This window comes from Fistularia commersonii, chromosome 7, assembly GCF_037954325.1.
Source record: "Fistularia commersonii isolate RoL2024-O1a breed Wild chromosome 7, RoL_Fcom_v1.0, whole genome shotgun sequence".
NCBI classification, from domain to species: Eukaryota; Metazoa; Chordata; class Actinopteri; order Syngnathiformes; family Fistulariidae; genus Fistularia; species Fistularia commersonii.
In genome coordinates, this window is record NC_141290.1 from 14,188,018 (window position 1) to 14,210,745 (window position 22,728).

A 22,728-nucleotide genomic window follows, 5' to 3' on the forward strand; every position below is an offset into this window, starting at 1 on the left:
ATGAGTAACAGAAGAATTGAAATACAGAATGATTAAAATGAATAAATGAAGCGAAAGCAAAATTGAAATGGAAGAAATACTCGCATAAGTCTTTCAGCCTTTGAATTTGAGACCCTCCCCCTACTTCGCTACCGAGGGTTGTTGAATTGCCTACTTTTTACAGGTGATTGTTGTCAGTGTTCCTAATACTGCAATGATTCCAATAACTTGCCCTTCTCAATTAGTTTACCCTATATATGGAATAATGGTCTCAAAAATACATTATTCATATTGATTGTTTCACCTGCTATCATACTGTATTTCCAAACCATGCAGGACTAATATGCTCCGTGCATATACAACATACTTGTGAAAATCCCCCAGGGGTTTCACTTTAACGCTGACATCATAATTCCCATGCAAATTCAAGAACAGTGTAACAATTAAATGAGCATGTTTGTGAATTGTTAACATAATATGAATAGATTATCCAGTTATGTGTGGAGATGCTTGTCTTAAAAAGACTACATATTTGGAAGAAACATTTTTCTCTGCAAAATACAAACCAAGATAACTGAGATGTTAATTAGTTATAAACCTCAAAGCTTACCTATTTTGTTTTGTGTTGGAACATGTGAAATAGTGTCTAAATACAGAGAAATATTGACACAAACCCATTGACTTTAAAGTTTTTCATTCGCGTTCAAAGTTAGATGAAAATGTATTTTTCTGCAATTGGCATTTATTAAAGAAAAGGATGTAAAATCAAAATAGATTAAATAAATTTCATTCAATATCTGTATTTTTTCTCTAGCTCCTACAATATATCTATCATGGCTGTGTAGCTTTGAGTTTACTTAAACTTAACTTTGATGATGTTAGTGCAAATTGTATTGTGCTTGTTTGACAAAAATACAAAAAAATCACAGCAGGTCAGAAAAATTAGCACAAAAGAAACCAGCCAAATACTGATCTTCATCAGCTACACATTTAATGTATAACAACAGTAAAAAGTGAATTTTGCTTGCAAAATAGGAGTGTTTTTATGTACAATATTTATACAATCATATAGTTTAAAAACCATTAAATTTAAACATCTGACAATTTATTGCACAACACATTTATAACTTATCAAATCACACATGAAACAGATGAGCTCTTTCAGTTTTGGACACTGAACAGGAAATACCAATGCTATTTTTGTTATTTTGTTTTGCTCTTTTGGGCTGACATCAACGTTCTTTGAGGAGCACATTAATTCAGCTGATTCCAAAATTGTAAAAAGTGAAGCTCTCCAGAATGATACTGATCCATAGTCATTGAGCGATGCACCAGCCTCAAGCTCAGAGAGAACATTCCTTTTTTTCATGATCACAAATGATGAATCACAAACAAAATAACTTTAACCCTGAAATCTTCATTATGATGAGTTTAAACTTCAGATATGGCACCCTAAAATTCAGCAGCAGAGAGACAAGCGTTCAGGTGAAAACAAAAACTGGTGATGCACACCGTTAAATTTCGAGTCAGGATGCAGTCAGGATACCAAGCTGTGAAGCCAACAATTAGAAATTTAATAATGAACTTTACAAGGATCAGCGATTGATCCAAACACTTATATCTTTATTCATAGATCCACCTTTGTGTACAAAATAACAGAAACACCTACTAAGCTCTGAACCACCAGCTCTCATTGTAGTTGGAAAATTTTCAGATGTATCAATTTTGTAGTTGTCATCAAAATGTCATAATCAATCTATCGTAATCTTGCTGGTTTACGCCACAAGAGCAGCAGGTGTACGTTATATCTTGTACATTCAGTGTATTTCAAGTATCATGATCAATGTAAACAATGACTGGTGAGGGTGGGGAAGGGGAGTTAGTCGTGCCTTTGGCCGGGGTCCGGCTAATTCATGATCAAGCGTATATCATCATTAATTAAGTTTTCCACTACTATTAAATTTGGCCTCCACTTATCTTAGCATGGCTGAGTTAGTGGCCTATAGATCACTGTTGTACAAGACCTCCTATATCAAATGGGACTTTGCCATGACATGGTACATTGTTAATATGTTCTTCAGGAGTATTTAACATGAATGAAACATGAGATATTATATTTGGCACAAAAAAGCCAGGGGTTTGAAATATATCTACATATATTTCATATTTGAAAGTAGGTCATTGCCGTATTGGATTATTAGATAGATGGACCTTGTCCTTGTCTAGACTTCTTAGTAGAGAGTCATTATAAGCCTATTAAAAAGGCCCCTATCATTCTGCACTGGTTGTTTTCTACCCAACATAATGCTGTGTGAGACTTTATATAGAGACAGAGCACCTTTAAGCCCACCTACACAGGAAGGAAACAATGAACAGCTTTACAGTGATTCAGTATTGCATGAAGGTCTATTATTGATTTTTGTCTTGGAACAAGAACTGGAAACTGAATCAAAGCCTCTTTTGGATTGGAAAAACTAATAAGGTTAAGAAGCCAAAATGTTCTCTATTGTTTTTTTTTATATATTTTTTTTCTTTTCATCCATTTTAATAATCAACTGTGTATTTATTGAAAGAAAAGCAGTGTTTGAGTGTTTAAACTGAAGGATAGTGACACTTCTGTTGGTGTTTGATCACATAAATATTATGAACTGAACCAGATTTCAGTCAAAAATTTTGGTAAGTTTGAAGTATGTTAATTTGACATAGTTTGGATAGAATATAATAGAATTTGGATTGGGTTTTTTTTTTTCATGACAGTAGCACAAATTAAAGTGAAATTAAAAAATGAAAAATTATATGAAAGTGTCTTTGCTCACTGCAGTGGCATGACGGATATAAATCCATTCCTGATTTAAGCCAGTTGTCTTAGCTAACTATAGAGAATTTGAAGATGTAAATGAATTTGAAGATTTAAATGTTTTACATGTTCTGGATGGTATTCTGGGAAGATGTAATGTGGAGTTCTTAGCTGTGGGCTTTCATTTTCCACCAGGAACCAATCACTAGTCAGTCATTGGAGCGTTGACAAATGCCAGTATTACGCAAAATATGACTTTGGAAAATGTATCTGTTTCAGCCCTCAGCCCACATATTGACACAGTTTTAGAGCCTTTTAACACGGTCACTCACACAGATTTAGCATAACTTAAAGCCTCAGTCGCTAACAATGCTTGCACCTTGCAAGCCAACCCGCTGCTATAAATGTGAATGAGAGATGTTTTCCTAGGAGTGACATCAGGACTAGACACTGTCTATTCGGTTTTCATTATAATCCAGAAACAGAGTAAAACGTGAAGTTTTACTGCCTGTAACAGCCCCCATATATTTTGCATTGTTCAGCTCTTGGTTGCATGTTGTAAATGTGATTGTTTCACACCCGGTATTTGTGGCTTTCATGAGGCACTCTGTCTCTGTAGACTCTCTATAATCTGAGGTGTGTTATGACACCACAGCATCAGCATCAGTCTCCTGTGACGCTGTCCTATGATTCCCATTTCCTCTTTTTCAAAGACATTAATTCAGCTCTGTGCCCAGCATCACTGCTGGCTCATTGTCGGACCAGTGGCAATATTTCATGAGGTTTTAATCCCTCGCAGAGATATAATTTAGGAAATCTTCATCAACAAAATAAACAATTCTGTTTCCTTCAAGTGGGAAAATTAGCAGTAAAATGTTGCCAGTCTTTAGTGCTCCCTTTTTTATAAGCCTGTTAAAGATAAAAGAAAAGGGATTAACATGAAGTTACGCATTTCTGCTCCAAACGCCAACGTCACTTCAAGCTTATGATATGTAGAGCAATTATCTTCATCTGTAAAATGGAAAAAGTATTTTTAGTCTTGTCTCGCCACATGTGCCATTACATTATTTTGGCTCCCGCTGATGTTGAGGTCCTCAATGGGCTTTGGAACTTGAGTAATTCTTTATCGCGAGTTGTTCTCATCGGAATTTACATCTTAAATAGTCTCTTGGACTCATTCCCGTAATTTATTGTAGCTACAAAGGCAACCCATTATGGAGCAATAGTTCATATGATGGCCTAAATCCTCTCTCTCTATCTCCGTACAGTAAAGATTTACAAGTTGGATATTTAGCCTTAAAGAGTTCCTTCTGAAACAATGACATTGGATTGTAAAATTCATGCTTTGGAACGCTCCGCAGTGCCATTTTGCATCATTGTCTGTGTGTGCTTGTGTGTGCATGTTATTTTGTGTGTGTGCGTGTATTGATGTATTTATGTGTGTGTGTGTGTATGTATATATATATATATATATGCTTGTGTGTGTTGTCTGTTTGTACAGTAGGTCCTCAAAGTCTGCAGTTTCTCTGCATACATTAGTAGCTGCTTTTGTGAATGTGTGCACATTTACATATATGTATGCACACGAGTGAGTAAACCAATCTTCGGTTGCTTAAAATGTATTTTGCGTGTACAGTGTGCTGTCCGTAATGTGAATGTTGTAGGTATGTTTGCACATATGCGTGTCTCAGCTCTCCGTCGACATGGCTGAGATTATTTGCTCCACTTTATATGCCAACTTCTGCCTCTGGGCCTGTTCATCCTGCTCCAGTGCCTCAGTGATCTAAGAGAAACAGAGTGAGAAACAAACATACCTGGATGCATGAACAACCAAACCAAGAAAATCATTATCATATATTTAACCCCATTATTATGAAGTGTTGCTTGGTTGCCCCATTTGATATGCAGTAATGTTCCTTTTCAAGATCAAACTTCGTTAGTGTAAATGAAATTTAATTTTATTCAGTTTTTAATTATAAAAGCATCCATAACTGAATTTAGATCAAATTTAAGTTTAACTTATTATACAGTATTGCACTTGATTTGTTTGTTTTCTGTATTTGACATGTACTTTCACTCGGTCATGGTATGGTAGCAAAGGAACATTGAACACTGAAATTCTAACAGTTTCCTCAGATTGCCCACAGTCCACATACCCATGTGCCATCCAGTTACACATATATATGTCAAGGCAAACAGACAGTTTTATATCTGCTTTAATGACCGCAAAATCCACAGCTAAATGCTATTTAGTCTCACCCATCTATCAATTTGCTTAATTATCAGTAACAGCGGATTTCTTGGTGGATTTCTGTAACTGCAGCTATGCTGTGTACTGTATATATCCACATCACTCAAATAAATCAATAGTATAGCCGCGGTTTAACCCTGTAAGTCTGCTGGTGTCATCCCAAATATTTGACCGTAATTTAATAACCTTTTTTCAACTTTGCTTCCCTCAGTTCACAGGTAATGCAAAAGTAAAACATTATTGTCCCCCTATTCTTGAATAATTCATCCACACATGTATTTTCTCACGGTTCTTGATACCTTTCTCTGCTCCCGTCTCAGTCAGTAATCTCTAAATTCAGCAGTCAGGCTTATAAACAGAATCTGCTATATATTCTACTTCCGCCTGCCCTTGTTTCTTTCCTTTACCTTCCCTGAAAATTCAATATCACTTACAAGATCCTGTGATTATATGTAAGTCAGTCCAAGATCTCACCCTTAGTTACATGTCTAAGCTTCTCTCACCTCAACTACCTCTATCCCCCAGCCTTAGTCTTCTACCCTTACCCCCTTACAAAAGCTGTAAGTCTAGGTGACCAGGCGCTAGTCGATCACAGGACCACATATAGAGACCTACGCCATTTATGCCTCATTCACACAACTGAACAATTTATGGTTTCGAATGAATCTACTGCATGTTTTTGGACTTAGGAGGAAACTCCAAAACCTGGAGGAAACCCAAGCACACACAGGGAGAACACACAGAAAGAATTGAACCAATTGAGCCCCCTGCTACTAATATGGATAACTTCATATATAATAGCATCCATCCATCCATCTTCCACCTTTCATCCTGCACTCAGGGTGGCGGGGGGATGTGGAGCCTATCCCAGCTGTAATCGGCCGAGAGGCGAGGTACACCCTGGACTGGTTGCCAGTCAGTAGCAGGGCCACATATATAGACAAATAACCACTCACTCACTCACTCACTCACTCACTCACTCACTCACTCACTCACTCACTCACTCACTCACTCACTCACTCACTCACTCACTCATTCGGGGCAATTTTCCCAATTTCCAATTAACCTGCTGCATGTTTGTGGACTATGGGAGGAAACTGGAGAACCGGAGGAAACCCATGCAGGGAACCATGGCTTTGTACTGTGAGGCTAATGCGCTAATCACTGTGCCACCATGCAGCCCTTTATAATAGAATGAGTAGATTATTTAAACTGATGAAATTGGGTTATACAGAATAAAACAGTAACAATCTGTCAATTTGAATTTTGCATATAAATACTGTATGTAACATTATTCATTCATAACATTATAACATTCCTTGTGCTACGGGTATTTTTTGTTAGATTTTTTGTTTGTTTGTTTCAATTATAGTTTCTCCCTGTTCTATAATGGAATGAAGCAGATGAGAGAGAACTGACTCAAACAAAAAGTAATAATACTGGCCTGAAAGCAGACCATTTCTTGTCTGGTTCATTCATTCCTCACCTCTTGGCTATATTTGCTGACGTATGAGTAGATCTCATGGAGGGCACTGAGCATGTTGAACTCAGTGGAGTGAAGGCGAGCCTGTTCAGCCAGATAGGCATTCATATCCTGATCACTGATGGCAGGCAGGCGGTTGATGTCGGCATAGTACCTGAGAGGAGACACATACTGTCAGTGTCATGGGCACAGTCATGAATATCACCTTTTCTTCCCAATATATATCTAATGGTAAACACTGTGAATAAAAGATGCTTCAGCAGTAAAATAAGAAAAAATGTCACTCACAGATTCACTCGTGTAGTAAACCACACCTGTGCTATGATTCTCACACATTCATTTAGAACCTTCACTAGACAGAACAGTCCTTCTGTGACTCCCAGTGCTTTGGGAGGTAGTTGCTTAAAAACCACCATTTGCCTACACAGATGAATGTTGTCATATTTGGCATAACAAGTTGGCTTTAATTGCATTCACCAGGAAATTTTTGGGGAATGAAAATCAAGGGCTCTTTTTTTCCCCCAAAGGTTGCATCTACTAAATGGCAGTCTCAAAGAACCAGGAGAGGAGATATTAGGGTAAAAATGTGATTTCAGTTCCATTCACAATTAATAGCTATTTATAATCCTCAGCTTTGTCCTACAGCCAAGCCTCAAGCCAGCACAAATAGTAAAATTTAGAGTAACCAAAGTCTTAATGAACTGAATGCCATTTAAAGAAATAGGAGCTGCGTAACTCCGTTGCTTAGGTCTTGTCGAATATTTGGAGAGCTGGTTTGATCCCCCAGTGTGATTTAGCAACTTCAAAAATGTGCGTCACAGAGTTACTACTCTTTCATAGTAGTAAACACTTATATTCATTGTATCTGTCCAAAGAGACAAATTCATCAATATTAAAGGAGAGTGGAATTTCGAGACTTATAGACCCCAAACTCTGAGTAATGCCATTAAAGTGTGGCAGAATAAATTTTTCATTCAAAGCAGGTAGTACAACACAACCTTGAAATCCACTAAAGCTCTGATAATGTGTTAGTATAAAGGATTTTGTTGAGCTCCACTTTGACAAGATGTGTAAAAATGTCGCAATTTATGTTGCCACATGGTTTTGCACATTACGGTTTTTTGTTTGAATGTTTTTTGTATTCACAAGGGTCTGGCAGCTTTTACTTTTGCTACAAATTGAGTTCAAGGATGGTCCAGCTGTCTTGCATTTGAGTTCACCCCCAAACAGTTAAATCTATTGAAACACACTCGGTTGGCTATTCGGTGCTACTCAGGTGCTTACCAACAGTGTCCTTGTCTGAATCCTTCTCCGTTTAGGCATTTTTTGTTTTTTTTCCTGACCAACACGATAAGTTTGTTGAACAATAAGCTGAATACTTGAATCGACAAAGGGCAGTTTGAATCAGTAACGACCTCCGAAATCTTTTTTTGAGACTTCAACACAACACCGAGGACCCTTCTGCCCTAACATCAGCATTTCTCACATCTGATAAATATACTGCATCAGCTACTGAAAGCATTAAATATCATAAGTGCATTGGATTTGTCACATTGATGGCTATTATCCAACTGTTCTTGACACAAATGTCCATACAGCAGCTCAGTGTGCTGACAAAGCTGAATATGACTGTGACACATTGGGGGGGACCAGAGATCAGGCGCGGAGAGAGACAACATGGGATATCTTGAGAACAAAAGACCGAGGCCATGCGTAGTCAAAGGCTGGCCAAGGCACACAAATGGTGGTCCGTCCATTTTGACAGAAAAAAATCAACCTCAGCATGACCAAAGAGAAGTATACCAAGCATTGACACTGCACTTGAAGGGATATTTTAGGGACGCAGTCTGAAGGTAGCAAAGTACTCTGCTTTCAAAAGAACGCGGAAAACTGCATCTGGCTGGTGACCAGTCAGTTTTGCAAATGAAAAAATAAGTCTTTTAAGTGCATGGCCTTGTGGAGACTGTAGGAAAACATTCAGAAAAGGTTGTTTATCAGTAATTTTGTTTTTGCGATTAACTGTTTTGTATCTAACACAAATATTTATTTGATTAATATAATATTTTGGTTTATTTCTCTCCTTCAAATGATAAATTTTTGCCACATTTTCTTTTTATGAGAAGGTTTCAATTTTTTTCACACATAATCTAGACTAAGACTTTAAAGGCTCAAACAACAAAGTCTACCATTTGGATACACACAGACACACAGACACACACACAGACACATATATATGCACCTTTCTACCCAGCTTTTGTAATGTGGGATGTCCTTGGCATAAAGAAGCTTGGTAGAAGGTGAATCTTTGCCCAGACGGTGTTCAGATGTTGAACACGAGTCCATGAAAGTCTGGGCTACCACAGACAGACAGGCGTCTGTGATGCTGCTCTTATGGATGTCAAAGACGAACTGGGGATTCTTGATCACGTTTACCCAGAAGCGCAGGGGAAGGCTGTAGACAACCACAGAAATAAAGACGAAAGTCTTACTCATTGTCTTTAAAGTCTCTTTAAAGGCTTTAAAGATGTTTTGTTTTATCATTTGCACACTGTATCCAACATGAATTTCTTTCTCTCTCTCTCTCTAACCGCACATTGACATTATGAATGCCAGCACTTTCTCACCAGTTACTCTTCCAGGTGTGGCGCACATCCATGTCATGGATGCCATGTCTGTCAGCCTGCTCATCCAGGAAGTCAAACATGTATTTGATAGCCAGGGGTAGGGCGGTGCCCCGACACACAGTGCTGAACAGAGTCTCAAACAGGTCATCCACAAACTTCTGCAGTGTACCCTGTAAGAGAAGCATGGATACAGTGGACAGCAGCATTTGTACCTAGTTAGTAAAGCCTAATTTTCACCCCAGAATCATTTACTGAACAAAGTCTCTGTGATTATAGTATATTTTGTCTCACTTGGAGCCTTAGTTAATAGATAATATAATTTTAATTTAGTTTTGATCCACACTCATCAGAACAACTGAATGCTAAAATCTTGTATACATGAATAAATAAATATTTACATAATTGCTCCAATTAATAAACATGTAAACATGTTTATCAGTAATAGATTTGTTAGACGCACTGATAAAACTAATGAGTTCACCGTTACAAACAGTTCAGTTTTTAAAAGTCTTTCAATGTTTCTTAAAAGCATTTATGTATCCTACAATTTATCTGTCCTTCACTTTTGAGGACAATATCTTATAATATCTTATTTTTTGACTTATTATTTGAGTTACATTGTACCTTTGTTGCCAGCAGCCTTGTGAGATAAATCTCTGACACCATTTTGCTGCCTCGCTCGCCCTCCTTCTGATCTCCGTGGTCATGGTTCTTGACTAAGTGCCAAACTTTAACTCCACTCTCCAGGTCTGGGGTCAGCATGGGCACACGAGAGTGGGGGCTGTCTGGGCTGGTCGGGGTGGAGCGGAGGGTCACGTCCACACCTCAATGAACAAATTATTGACATTTATAGCAATTACACACTTGCGTCATACTTGCTTGTCAGTTAGAAAAGTTTCTATCCATGTCGCAATTGGCAGGTGAGAAGGGTTTGATTTTCAGACAGTACATATGCTGTTGTTATTTGATAGGTTATCATTATAATGATGCAGACAGGCACATTCACAACAGACAAGAAATTCTTTTTTTTTTTCTTTTTAATTATATACATTTTTTTCCAATAATTGTAATAATTTAACACACAAAGAACAGACCTGGTCAACCTTTTCCCCTAACCTGTCACAGCAATTATTGTAAACACAATAATTGCTATGGCTATGAAAAATAATTTTACTTAAAAGAAAATGAATTGCCCTTGCGCCCCCATATAAATATATATATATATATATATATACACACATGTATATATATACACATGTCGGTCTGTCTGTCTGTCTATCTTTGTGTGTGTGTGTGTGTGTGTGTGTGTTTGTCTGTTTGTATGTATACACACACATACACGCTCACATACATATATGTCTATGTGTATATACATATATATGTGTAAAGAAAAAAGTTATATATATTTATATATATATATAGAGAGAGAGAGAGAGCAATATATATATATATATATATATATATATATATATATATATATATTATTTATTTATTTATTATTTTTTTTAAAACCGCTTTTCACTCCCCTTTTTACTGTCCCATGTGAGAAGGTGTAATTCGCTGTGGCAACCCCTGAAGAGAAAAGCTGAAGGGATAAGAGAAAGAATACTGACCATATCTGCTGATACTTCTTGGGAAGCTGGCTGATGAGGGAATATTGAATGAGGACATCTGTTTGGGCACCAAAGCCACCACACAACGGTCAGTCACCTGCAAGACAAGTATATTGTTTATCAGACAAACTGCAGTAGTTATGTCAAAATTTTGGAAAAAGCTTGAGTTTGAAAATCTAGAAGGTAGATCTTTTATCTCTTGTAAAAGAAAAATAAATTAAAAATCAGTGTACATCTTTTATGACAGTGGCTGTATAGAAACCCTGCACATACAGTGATACAGTGGTGTGCTCATACCAGCCTTAATTATAATGTAATATTTCCTTGGACAGATTATGTTCGTTGCCTGACGTGAATCGAGATTAGCTGGACAACATCATGATTGATCAAGTGTTTTTCATATGTTTGTGTAATGCCAAAAATGCAATCGGGTGCATTGATTGGTGATCAGACACAGTACAGATTGAAGGGAAAAGCCTTAAAAAATGGTCAGATATTCAGTTGGCAGACAATTGCTTTCAAAATCTGTATAAAATCAGTCAATATATTCTGGGAAAAACACAAGAATTAACCTGAAGAGCCACAAGAAGTTAGTCATTTGTGCAAATTTAAGTGAACCACGGCATTGACTGAGAACAACAGAAATATTAATCTTTTCAAATGGTAGAAGGGGCTCTTGATGTGTGGTCACCTGGAGCTGTCATACTGTGATAATTGTTCAAGCCTGAATCACATCCAGATGTTGTGAAATATATACACCACGGTATATATTTGAGAGGAAGATGCTCAAGAAACCTGTCTGCAGAATAATAAGCCAGTTCTTGCCTCATGGTTTGCACTCAAACAACAGGAGACTTACTGCACTAAGATGCAGGACTGAACACCAAGAGATTGTTTCTACCCATGTTTGTTGTTTTTTATAATTCCTTTTTGTAGAGGCGACGCTTTGAATGCGCTGTATGTATGCATGCATGCAGCAGCACTGTGCTATTGTTATGCATTATGTATTTTACAGGAACACCGCTTCATTCAGTCATTTGCATTTTATAATGTGCGTCTCTTTATTTGTCACTCGTCATCATAAGTTACTTATTCAAAATACGGTTGTTATTGCAGGTTTTATTGCAATACATCCTGGGAATGGAGAACTTAATGACACAATAATTTCCTTTGGGAAAATCAATCAAATATAACTAGAGCCATACTGAATCTGGAATTTTAGGACCAACCTTTTTTTATGAATTTGAATCACTGTGCCAGTTACTGAAGCCCACTGAATTCAGAGATAGATAGCAAATGAATACTCACCAACACTACTAACACTATGTCTAGGTAGCACAGCTGACTGATGAATAATGCTCCAGAAAAGAGGCTCATATCATTAAGAGGCATTTTTAAAAACTAGCAATGCAATGCAAGTGGATTATATTGGAATTTACAGTTTTCCCTAAGCGTGTGTGTGTGTGTGTGTGTGTGTGTGTGTGTGTGTGTGTGTGTGTGTGTGTGTGTGTGTGTGTGTGTGAGTGTGTGCGTGTGTTTGTGTGTGTGTGCGTGTGCGTGTGCCCGTGTGTGAAATGCAGCTCCACAAGTATGGATCTGAGATTAGAAAATATAAAGTACACTGAAAAATGCATGTTTCGAAAGTTGTTAATGGTTCTGTTTTTTACTCTCCATTTTTTTCATCTTCATTTTTTATTGTGTCTTACAGCTCCAGTTTAGAACAATTGTTGAGGTATTGTATTGTTCCTGCAAGGGGTTTAATATGAAAATATGCACATGAATTAATAATAACCCAATCATATATTTGGCAAAAGGTGTGCTTATTCCAGAAGAATAAAAAAACATGTTTTCTTCAGAATAACCATTTATATTTCTCTGGTCTCTCTATAAAATATGCATTTAGCTACATCTATCTATTGATATTGAGCTGATGTTGCTATCTAAGCTTAAATATACATGGAATCTGCACTTTGGTGGCCCAAAATGTATCATTTTGAAGAAATCAACAAAAAAGGAACAAGATTTCAGAAAAATAGCTCTGCATCTTCTTGGTATCTTGTGCTCTCCCCCTAAGGGCAACCATACTGCTTCCCCGTTCAGGGTGAATTATACAGTTTGGAAGTTGCAGTCATTCCCGCTATGAGCAATGTTCATGGCACTGTTCTGCATGAGCTACAAATGTGACTAATACAAATCCGGCTTTTCAACGCAGCAAACATATCCATACCTGGCAGAGATTAGAAATGAAACAGCCAACCACTTTATCTCCTTGTTCTTTCCTGTCTCATCAACACATGCTTTCACAACAGCAAATGCAGATTTCACTTGTCTTTATTTCACTCTTTGTTTGAATAAAGGCGCTCTGCAATGAAATGGCAGATGTCTGTCTTTTAGCAGCACAAACCGAACAGCACAGTCGCAAACCTTTGACCAGAAAAGGAACAAATAGAGCACATCTCAAGTCACTGAACGATGAAGTAATATTTATGTTCTGAAAAGATATGAGAAAAATGGCCGCAGGATCGCACGTTGGTTAGAGTGAGCATGCTTGTGACAAGGAGATAAAGAAGTACACTATACAGTATCCTTCTGTTTTACTATATTACTCATTTGATATTTAATTTTAAGATATATCAGCCATCATCCATCCATCTATTGTCTGCTGTTTATCCTGCACTCAGGGTTGCAGGGGATAATGGAACGTATCCCAACTAGCATCGGGTGAGAGGCGTCATAGGTGTCTAAAATGAATCTCTATTCCCCAGAATGATTTTGACCATGGATGCACTATGAAGCTTAAATCTATATGGAAATAGCATGAAATAATCCTTTTTTCCAACTTTTTTGAGCCCAAAATGAGGCCGCGTTTGATTTGATATTACTCTTAAGTAGTTTTCTTCTCTTTCATTAAAATCTTGAGGCAATGCAAACTGCCCTGGATTTTTGCAGACCTGATAGTGCATGAGTGTGTTAAGTCTCTTCCAGTCGCTCTCTATCTTGGTGGTAATGTCTTCGTCCTGGAGGACCACCCGGGCTGTTCTGCCTTGTCGCCATTCTGAAGGAAAACACAATCCACAGTCAAAATGTTATTTTTTGAGAGAATCTTTGAGGGTCTGGCGGTTTCCAATCATTTCATGTCCATCATTTGTCCCTGTGATGTCACTTTATCCTGGTCCACTAAAAAAGATTGCTCTTTCCAAGATAAGATCTTATCTCTGAAAAATTGTCCCCAGAATTTCTTTGGGTTTACGTCTACCTGACAATTTAAGTGATTTTGATTCTCAGAGCGTGACTCAGAGATTTAAGCCGACCAAAGCAACAAGGAGACACTGATCCCCTGTAAACCCCTAACCTGTTAAAGCCCCTTAAGATGTAAATTTACAAACTTGAAGCTATATCTGAGACTACCCTCAAGGAATCATACTTTCTTCTTTTGAAGCTGTATGCCAGCTGGATTCAGCCTGTGTTGGATGGCATGTTGTGGGGGTAAAGTGTAGGTGGGCTGTCAGTGAGGTTTAATATCACCAATTGTGAGTGTTTCTTTTATTACAGCAGTAAACAGTTATGCGAGAGGAGTTTTGCTGGAGACACTGATGCTGAGCCCTGTTATTGTTTTTGGTCATCAGTGAAATAACAAGAATAATTCCTCAGACATTCCTGCTTCCTCTTGTTCTTCTTTCCGAACAGGATTCTGAAGAATATGTCTGGGCTGAATAATATGCTGTTTTTTCTATAGTACTATCATGAATTATCTCAATCTTTAATCCAATGTAACTATCCAAAAAAAAATCATTTTCTAGCATTACCATGGAAATATAATGTAAAACAAAAATGTCAAATAAGCTTGTTGTATTTTTTCCTGGAAAATGTTTTAAACACTCACAAGGCAGTCAATATGCACATTTTATAGTGAGTTATCAAAAATGACAGAGCAAAGCTGTAAAATGAATCAACATTTCTGCAAATTATGTATTTTGAGAATGAAATTCAAGTTACTGTAATGTATACATAAACAGTGACATGAATATGCATCAATTATAGTTAAAAATCGCACCAACGAAAAGAAAGAAAAGAAAAGGTTTCAGATAACTTGTCAACCTTTTTAGAAAAATGAATGAAAATCATACAAAAAAAAAGAAATTAACATCACCAGAAAATTACACTTGCAGGAGGTAGTAGAGTTTTGAAGACTTGGTACAGGTTATTTTAAAATAAGCACAAAAAAACAAAATCCTTTGGAAAATTATGATTAGCAGAATATAAGAGACCTCCTGCCAGCTAGTAAGTCGGTCAAGTAAATGAGAAAACATTTGAAACCATTTTTGAGGATGCAATCTTAAGACTGGAAAGAAAAATACATCAGTTGAGAATGGTGACACATTTCTAGCAGTAATACCAGCTGAATTATTGCTGTCTGTGTAAAAAGTGGGAATCTGCCATGCACCCTCACCAAGATCCATGTCTGCAGCCCTCGGCCGCTGTGAGTAGGGCATGTTCTTGTACACGGCGTCCAGGATCTTTTCCTTTACTTGGGTGATGGTGTCACAGTTGAGGCCCTTGACAGGGATTTCTGGACTGTTCTCGTTGTCTGGGTTCACACAGCTCAGCGTCTGAAAGAAAGGAAAGGTAGTGAGAGTCAGGCGTTACTTCCTAGAAAAGGTCTTCTCATTACCAAAACCTCTTCGGGCCGTCCTGGTGGAGAGGCTCTCGGCCACAAATGTAATTCTACACTTCCAGGCCATGGCTTTGCAGCTCCAGCACCAGCATTAAACAAGTAATGAGACTCGGTCTCTCAGGCTCTGACATTGCATTCAGAGACTTGTCAACCTGTTCCCAGCTGGCACTGCTTAAAAATTTAACCAGAGATAGAAGATATACTGATAGACTGACAGAGGAACCCAGACAGCTCGAATAAAAATGGAAAGGTACTAGAGGTATTTTGGGTAATACAGATCACTAAGCACACCTGAAACTTTTCAAACAACTTATTTGATTAGAAAGAGCAGAATCAGTTGGAATTTTCTGCAAGAGAGGCATCGTTAATTTAAAATATTTTATCGGATAAAATTTGTCAAAGTTTTGTGTCATCGCTTGCCCCCTTGTTTTCGAATCTAGTCTTTTATATGCCTTTTTGAATCATATTTGCATGTTTGACCCAGAAAACTGTAGCACTACATATCAACAGAGCCAGCAGACAAAGAAAGCACCAACTGTATTAGTTAATAATTATTACTCATAGGAAGCTGTACAACCTTTTGTCATCTTCATGTGTCAAATGTTTATTCACCTGTTTTTTTTTATTCTCATTGATTGCTTTTATCGTTCATGGTCATACTTTACCTGATAACTGTCTTATCCAGTGAAACAAGTGGGCAGAATTAATCATTGCAGATCCAGTAACAGACAGGCCTACAGTACTTATTTATAACTCATTGTGATTGATTTGGGGTTTGTAATATCAGCGGAATCCTATGTTCCATAAAATATAATATGTATTTTTTCATCCAACAATGTAGACATTTCAGTGTCTGTCAGTCTACACTAAAGTTCAGCAATATGTCAACATCAACCCAACTACTAGTGCTTATGTTCATTCAAGTGTCGAGATAAGGAGTAATGCTGTCCCCTAAGAATAAGAACAACTTTGTTTATCCCGAAGCAAATTGTTGATTCTTCCTGGTCGAACTTGCTAAGCCCTAGGGCTACAACAGTTAGCATTTCTTATCCTCTTGTTTGCTTGATTATTCCATGAGCATCTCAGGTGCCTTAAGTTGGAGAATTATGGGTCTTAGTACTGTGTTTGATAAATTTCTAGTCGTAGACTGTGTGAACTTGTGTAACCAGCCAATAGCTTGCTAAAGTGAAGCGGCCACAAGGCCACAACGGCATCGAGCTACTCACGGAAGGCCATGCTATACTCAGTTATTTACTAAACTGACATTCTCAGGATTGCACACAATTTAAACATCTGATTTGCATATGTATATACAATAAACCATCAATACAATCAACTGATTACAGAGGCAATTACTGCTCACAAGTTTATGTTTATTTTTTAATGTAATTATGTTTATGTTAACCTCGCATTCCTATTGTAAACCACAAGAAACACCAACATGAAATGGGAACCATAATTCATCTGTTTTTACAGCTCTGCTGTCAGAAGTTAATATTTTGAAAGATCACCTGGATAACAACTGTGGCAAACAAGACTTTTAAAGAACATTCTTTAGGGGAACATTGCGTATAACTTGTTGTCCAAGGTTACTTTTCTAAAGAGTTTTGCCAATTCAATGATGCAGCTTGGTGTGCTAGAATTAAAGTGTTGGATGCAGCAAAATCGATTCAGGCAAGCCACGTTGGTACAGAGCTGGAAGCGAATCATCTTGCTCTTGTTACTTTCATATTGTGTGTGTTTGCTCCCTTTTTTGCCTCCTCGCACCTTTCTCTCCCCTGTCTTCGTCATTTCCTCATTGATGTTGACAGACAAAGGCCAAGTGCGGAATGAGTTTTATAAGAAAGATAGTTGTCATGGTAAAAATCATGGCAAAACATTTATGAAGTTGGTGAACCTGTGAAGGACACTCTCTCTCTCTCGCTCTCTCGCTCTCACTCTCTTTTTCTCATCTGGCACAAAAAAAAATAAGAAAGCATACCAAACCATGTGAAAGCAATCTAAAATTCTCTGGGCTTTTTTTCCTTTTTGGAGTAAAAATAAATAAATAAATAAAAATCGGGGAAAAAAAAAAAAACTTGGTTGAGGCAATTCTGACATTGCCCACAAGGGTGTGTAGTTCTTTTTAATTTATTTTTTAATTTTTCTCAACCATAATTGCAGCATTTCCCCATAGAAATAAATGTTTGCCCAGCTACTGTGTTGTATCATAAAGCTGAATCATGTGGAACTCAGTCACTGGCGATGTAAAATATATTTAAAAACCATCATATCACTGAAGATACTATGAAGGCTCTATAAAGACCCTTCCCTATTTTTCTTCCATTGTGACATCGAAAACTATCAAACCATACAAAGAGCTCACAATATTCCTTCTGTTGCCATTGTGTGTGTCTCTCGCCGCTAATTGCTTAGCTCTTTCTCCAGCAGTGTACAAAATCAACACATACTGTGTTGTACATTATCCTCTTTTATAGCTGCCTTTGGACTCACCAGCGTCTTGTATTCAATCTGCTGTCGGATGAGTTTGTCCTCACTCAGGGAATAGCGTGCCTCTCCAGTGATGGAGTCTATGGGTCCCTTCTCCATTTGTTGTTTGATGGCACAGAACAGCATGAAGAGGGGCTCGCCAGCACACTCCTTTGTTTTGGAAGTGAACCCGGGGATTAGAGTGAAAGGTGGGAGAGAGAATGAAACAGAGGAAAGAAGTGGAGGGAAGGGATACGTTGTGTTCATTATTGTAACCAATCTGATTGGGGAAGTAGAGCATATCAAACATTGTAAAATGGGAGTTTCTGTCACTTTTTTTTTTTTTTTAAATAGAACTGGAGAGATACTTTGTGACCCCCAAGATAATTAAAATGACTGCCAAGTATTTTGCAGTCCATCTCAAATCAGAGCTAATAAGTTTGACAAGCATTGTCGTATATCACATTGACATCTCTGAGATAAGATGAGAGAAAGATTTATTTTTACCTTGAGAAATTTGTGGAGCAAGAAGGCAAACCAATTTGTCAGCATCTTCTCCGCCACCGACTCCGTTCTGGAAGACAAGAGGAACCCAAAGTCATTTGCTAGCAAAAAGACATCTCATAGAGAGCTTTAGTGCTCTGATTAAGATTATTTAGAGCGAGAGCCCATCTTTGTTGGAACCAAAAAAAAAAAAACAACAAGAGACATGACATGAGTTTAGAGTTGACAGAGAAACAGCAACTGTAAGCCACTGGTCTCCAAAGACACATTCTGCTGTATACTGCGGCTAAGTGCTTCTGGTGCATAGAATATTTGGGTCATGACATAATTGTGAACTTATATGCAGACATCAGGTCCTTAAAGTCTTCCTTTTCCTTCTTCCTTCTTCTCACACTGTCTGCACTTATCCACTTAACATGAGAGAAGATGGGAAAGATGTCACAGTTTCTTGTAAGTAAATGTTTTCAGTCATGATACTAGGTAATGCAGCTTCACAGTCACTAACCACAATCTCTCTCTAAGCTGTGATGAAAACCGAAAGGCTGTAATTAATTCAATTTGTGATAAAAGAACGAAGAAATCAGCCAAACATCTGGAAAACTGAAAGGTTAAAAATCTGCCAAAATTTCCTTGCAAATTTGAATAAAATGGCTTTAAAAATACCTAGAATTTTTTTCAAATGAGAAACAAATGGATGAAAATTGACAAAGAAATGATATATATCCTGGCAATGATATATATATATATACATATATGATATATCTGCAGCTGTTAAGAAAAGATTTGCAGATGAAAAACAAGTTAACCGTGTTTCTCATTTCATAAAGAATGATACCTTTTTGTAGATTATTATGTTTTGCAGCTTTTTAGATAAAATATATGTATGTGTAAGTATACAAATATACTCATATTAGGATTTGGAATTTAAATATATGATTTTTTTTCATGTTACTCTGCCGAATATGGGGTCAATCATTTCCACTCCTGCCTTGACCTGTATTGATCCACACATTAGGAGAAACCGCTCAAATGTTAGTGTTTCCACAAAGAACAGCATGATTGGTCAAACAAGTTCTTGTTCCACCGCCTCTCCTGTGAACTCATCCTTCATCAGTGTGCTTCAGTTTGAGAGAGCTCTCTTTTTCAAGCAACAAAAAAAAAAAAATAAATCTACAACAACTCATGAAACATTCAGCAGGCCAACCTCAGCACCGGGAAAACAATCTGCAGATAACCAAAGGTAGAGGGAGAAGAAGAGAGGTGAGAGGAGGGAGCAGAGGAAAGGTGACGGGGGCTATAACCGAATATTTCATGAGTGGCACACAGAAGATAAGTCAGACTGACAACGACTGTGCTGCCACAGCACTCACTCTTCCCCATTAGGTTCTCCTCCTCTGCCAGTCCCTCCTCCTCTCTATCACTCTAAGCGTTCCTGTCTTTCACCTGCCTCTTTCTTGGGCTCATAACTGCAGTCTCACACCGCTGCACAAAACCAAGCTGAAAAATAGTGGTCTTTCCTTCGCTGGCCTACTTACTCATCCATCAGAAGTGAAGTAACTGGGCTGGAAAGAACAATGCTCAAATGAATTATCTACGCTCAAGTATAAGGAGTGCTGATTAGATCGGGTTTGTGACAAAGAAAGAGGGGGTTGCGGTTCAGGTTTTAACCATTGTGTTAAATAGGGATGGTGCAATGTGGACTAATATGTGTTTTTATTCCAAGTGCAGATCAGTTCCGATTAGTTTGTTTAACATTTTTAACCAGCAGGAACCAGTGCTGTTTTGACATTTCTATTCAGTTGACTCACGGTTGATGTCAGGTCAAAATTCTCAACAGAGAACCTTTCACTTGGATGCTGGCATTAGCTTATGCTGATAAGTTTTTCTAGACACCAACAACTTTCAAACTTTCTAAGGTCAAAGTCCCAATAGCAACTTAATGTTTTTTGACTGATATTAATGCCAACCTGACACCCGTCTGTCATTGCTTCTGGTGTTAAATTAGCATTTAATTATTCACCCGCACCGTGTTACATTAGCTGAATAATTTTTCACCCAAATATATAGACCACACCAAATCTAATTTCAGCTTTGGTCTGATTTGTTTTTTAGAAAATGCTTTTAGACAACTTTTCTGCTGCCAAACTGAAATCTGCTGCAGCTGGATGGTTGAATTGAACTCCACAATTAATGCATTTAGTGTCTGCTCAAATGTATCAAACTGACCCAGTTGTGAGCTTTTCAAAAGTTGGTTCAAAAATTCAAGTAATTAATGATTAGGCTTTCTCTAAGACTGGGCATTATGAGTTTCAGGCCCGGATTAAAGAATTCTTGCTCAGTCAAGGTAAATTTTTACCCTAAGCCCTATTTTGTTTGACAGTAGATCAGCAGGGAACTAAAATAAGATGATACAACACTGTAAATGGAGCTAAACCTATTTTGTATCAAGATGAAGACAACCCAAGCACAGTAATGCTATTTCTGATGTTACATTGACTTTTGGTGCTACAGTCTCGTGCTGACACTGGCTCATAAATCTCAATGGTGTTCTGATATGAGCAGATCAATCCCTGGAAATAACTCAGTATTTGCAAAGAAGTATCAGTCGTGTTCTAATTTCAATCATTCTCATTTTCAGTCAGTGTTTAAAAGGGGAGACAAACCTAAATTTTCCAGATAAATCACCTTTGCAGGCCTTCCTTGGGTCACTTCATCATAAACGTTTCTGAAAACCTTTTTTTTCTTTTCACACGACATCATCAGTTCACATGTCACAACTGGTTTACCTGCGCAGGAGTAGCTTGGGATGGTTCTTGCTCTCCAGGTTGCGTTCTATCAGGTCTGACAGAAGATGTTTAAGGATGTCTGTGGCGTACTCCAGCCGGCCCTGCAGAGCCGTCATGATGAGGGAGGCCACGTAGCCGCGGTCACGCATGGAGAACGAGCGCTGAAGCTCCAGTGTTCGGATGAACGTCAGCAGAAAGACCTTGTTATTTACCAGCTGAGCAAACTGCTTCAAGGCTTTCTCTATATTGGCTTGTCCGCTCCCCGGGACCTACACACAGCATTTTAATACACGCATAAGATTAAAAAAATTAGACAACACAGTAGTCTGGATGACAGTAGGAAAACAAAATTAGAGAATGCATTAATGAAGGAAGCATAGACCTAACATGTATTTAAGTTAATATGCTATGCTGGTGTGCATGTAATGCAGAGTCCTATCTTACATTGAAGTCAGCCACTACTTGAAAATAGATATACTTGATTGGTTTACATAAATGTATAGATGTCTTCTTCCTCATCAATGCAAGTTGGGTGAAGAGAAACATTATGTGTTGGTGTTGCCATGTTTTGAAATCTAGGTGCATTTTGGTAATAACCAAACTCCAATGTCTTCTAAACATGCAAGGCTTAACGTCATCACCAAATGAGATTGCAATGCCTTTTGACCTTGCTGTTTTGTTGGTTTTAAGGTCAACTGTTGATTTCGGACTTTACCACAGATAACTAAATTGTTTGCGTATCGAATTGCTTGTGTTACATCCAAATATTTGGTGTTACATTCATGTCTTTCCGATAATAAACTTATCTTTAGTGCAGCCGATTATTCCTGACTATTCTATTGAACTTAGCTGCACAATGCAATTTTTTAATTTACCTTTTAATATCAGACAATTTATCAATATCAGAATAAACTATTACCAAATATTTAATATCAGTGGCTCCAATGTGAAAACCCCAAGGAATCATTCTTAAACAGCTTTTGATTTATAGTGGCTAAATGTTCCAGTCTGCTTCAGTCTCTGTGAAAATACATCAACTAATCTCACTTTCTTTAAAAAGAAAATGACATGTCATTTTGATGAAAAGGTGGTAATTTCAGGTGGAATTTAGAGAGGCTCTTTAGAAGACTTTTCTGAGATAAAATTTGACTGTTAAAAGACTGATAAATCAGAAGTAATTAATAAGATCTGACAAATTTTGACCTTTTTCTAAAATTGTTGGCTTCCTCCCAACCTATTGTATTGAGTGTCTCAAGCCCAAAATGAAAAAAGAACCCTGGCTGAACTTCATAAAAGAACCAGAAGATTCCTGATAAAGATCAGATGAGACTATCATTGGAAATTACTATGCAGTCACGGAGATATCACAAGCAAAATGCTGTTGATGAAACATTAGCAATAATGATCCAGCCGTGCTGAAATGTCGATCAAGAAACAAGATACCTGAAACGTCCAAATTATTTATGCATGACTTTTGAAAATACTTTGCTGATTTAATAGATATTCCTTAATGTGCCAGATGGCCACTTCAATCAATGGAAGCTCAG

The 22,728-nt window shown here is 37.6% G+C and overlaps 1 protein-coding gene across 1 annotated transcript in view; it reads right to left on the reverse strand.

Moving 5' to 3' along the window:
* Positions 1–907: 907 nt before the first annotated feature.
* LOC147232836 (plexin-A2-like) overlaps positions 908–22,728 on the reverse strand; it is a 106,516-nt gene continuing 84,695 nt past the window's right edge. The window contains exons 22-32 of the mRNA XM_086149954.1: positions 21,182–21,450; positions 18,399–18,465; positions 17,916–18,062; positions 15,198–15,357; positions 13,699–13,802; positions 10,748–10,844; positions 9,759–9,958; positions 9,135–9,304; positions 8,750–8,962; positions 6,514–6,664; positions 908–4,559 (exon numbers count right to left, since the gene is read on the reverse strand). Coding sequence (XP_086006080.1) covers positions 4,464–4,559; positions 6,514–6,664; positions 8,750–8,962; positions 9,135–9,304; positions 9,759–9,958; positions 10,748–10,844; positions 13,699–13,802; positions 15,198–15,357; positions 17,916–18,062; positions 18,399–18,465; positions 21,182–21,450 — 1,674 coding nt within the window. The 3' untranslated portion in view covers positions 908–4,463. The remainder of the gene's footprint in view (positions 4,560–6,513; positions 6,665–8,749; positions 8,963–9,134; positions 9,305–9,758; positions 9,959–10,747; positions 10,845–13,698; positions 13,803–15,197; positions 15,358–17,915; positions 18,063–18,398; positions 18,466–21,181; positions 21,451–22,728) is intronic.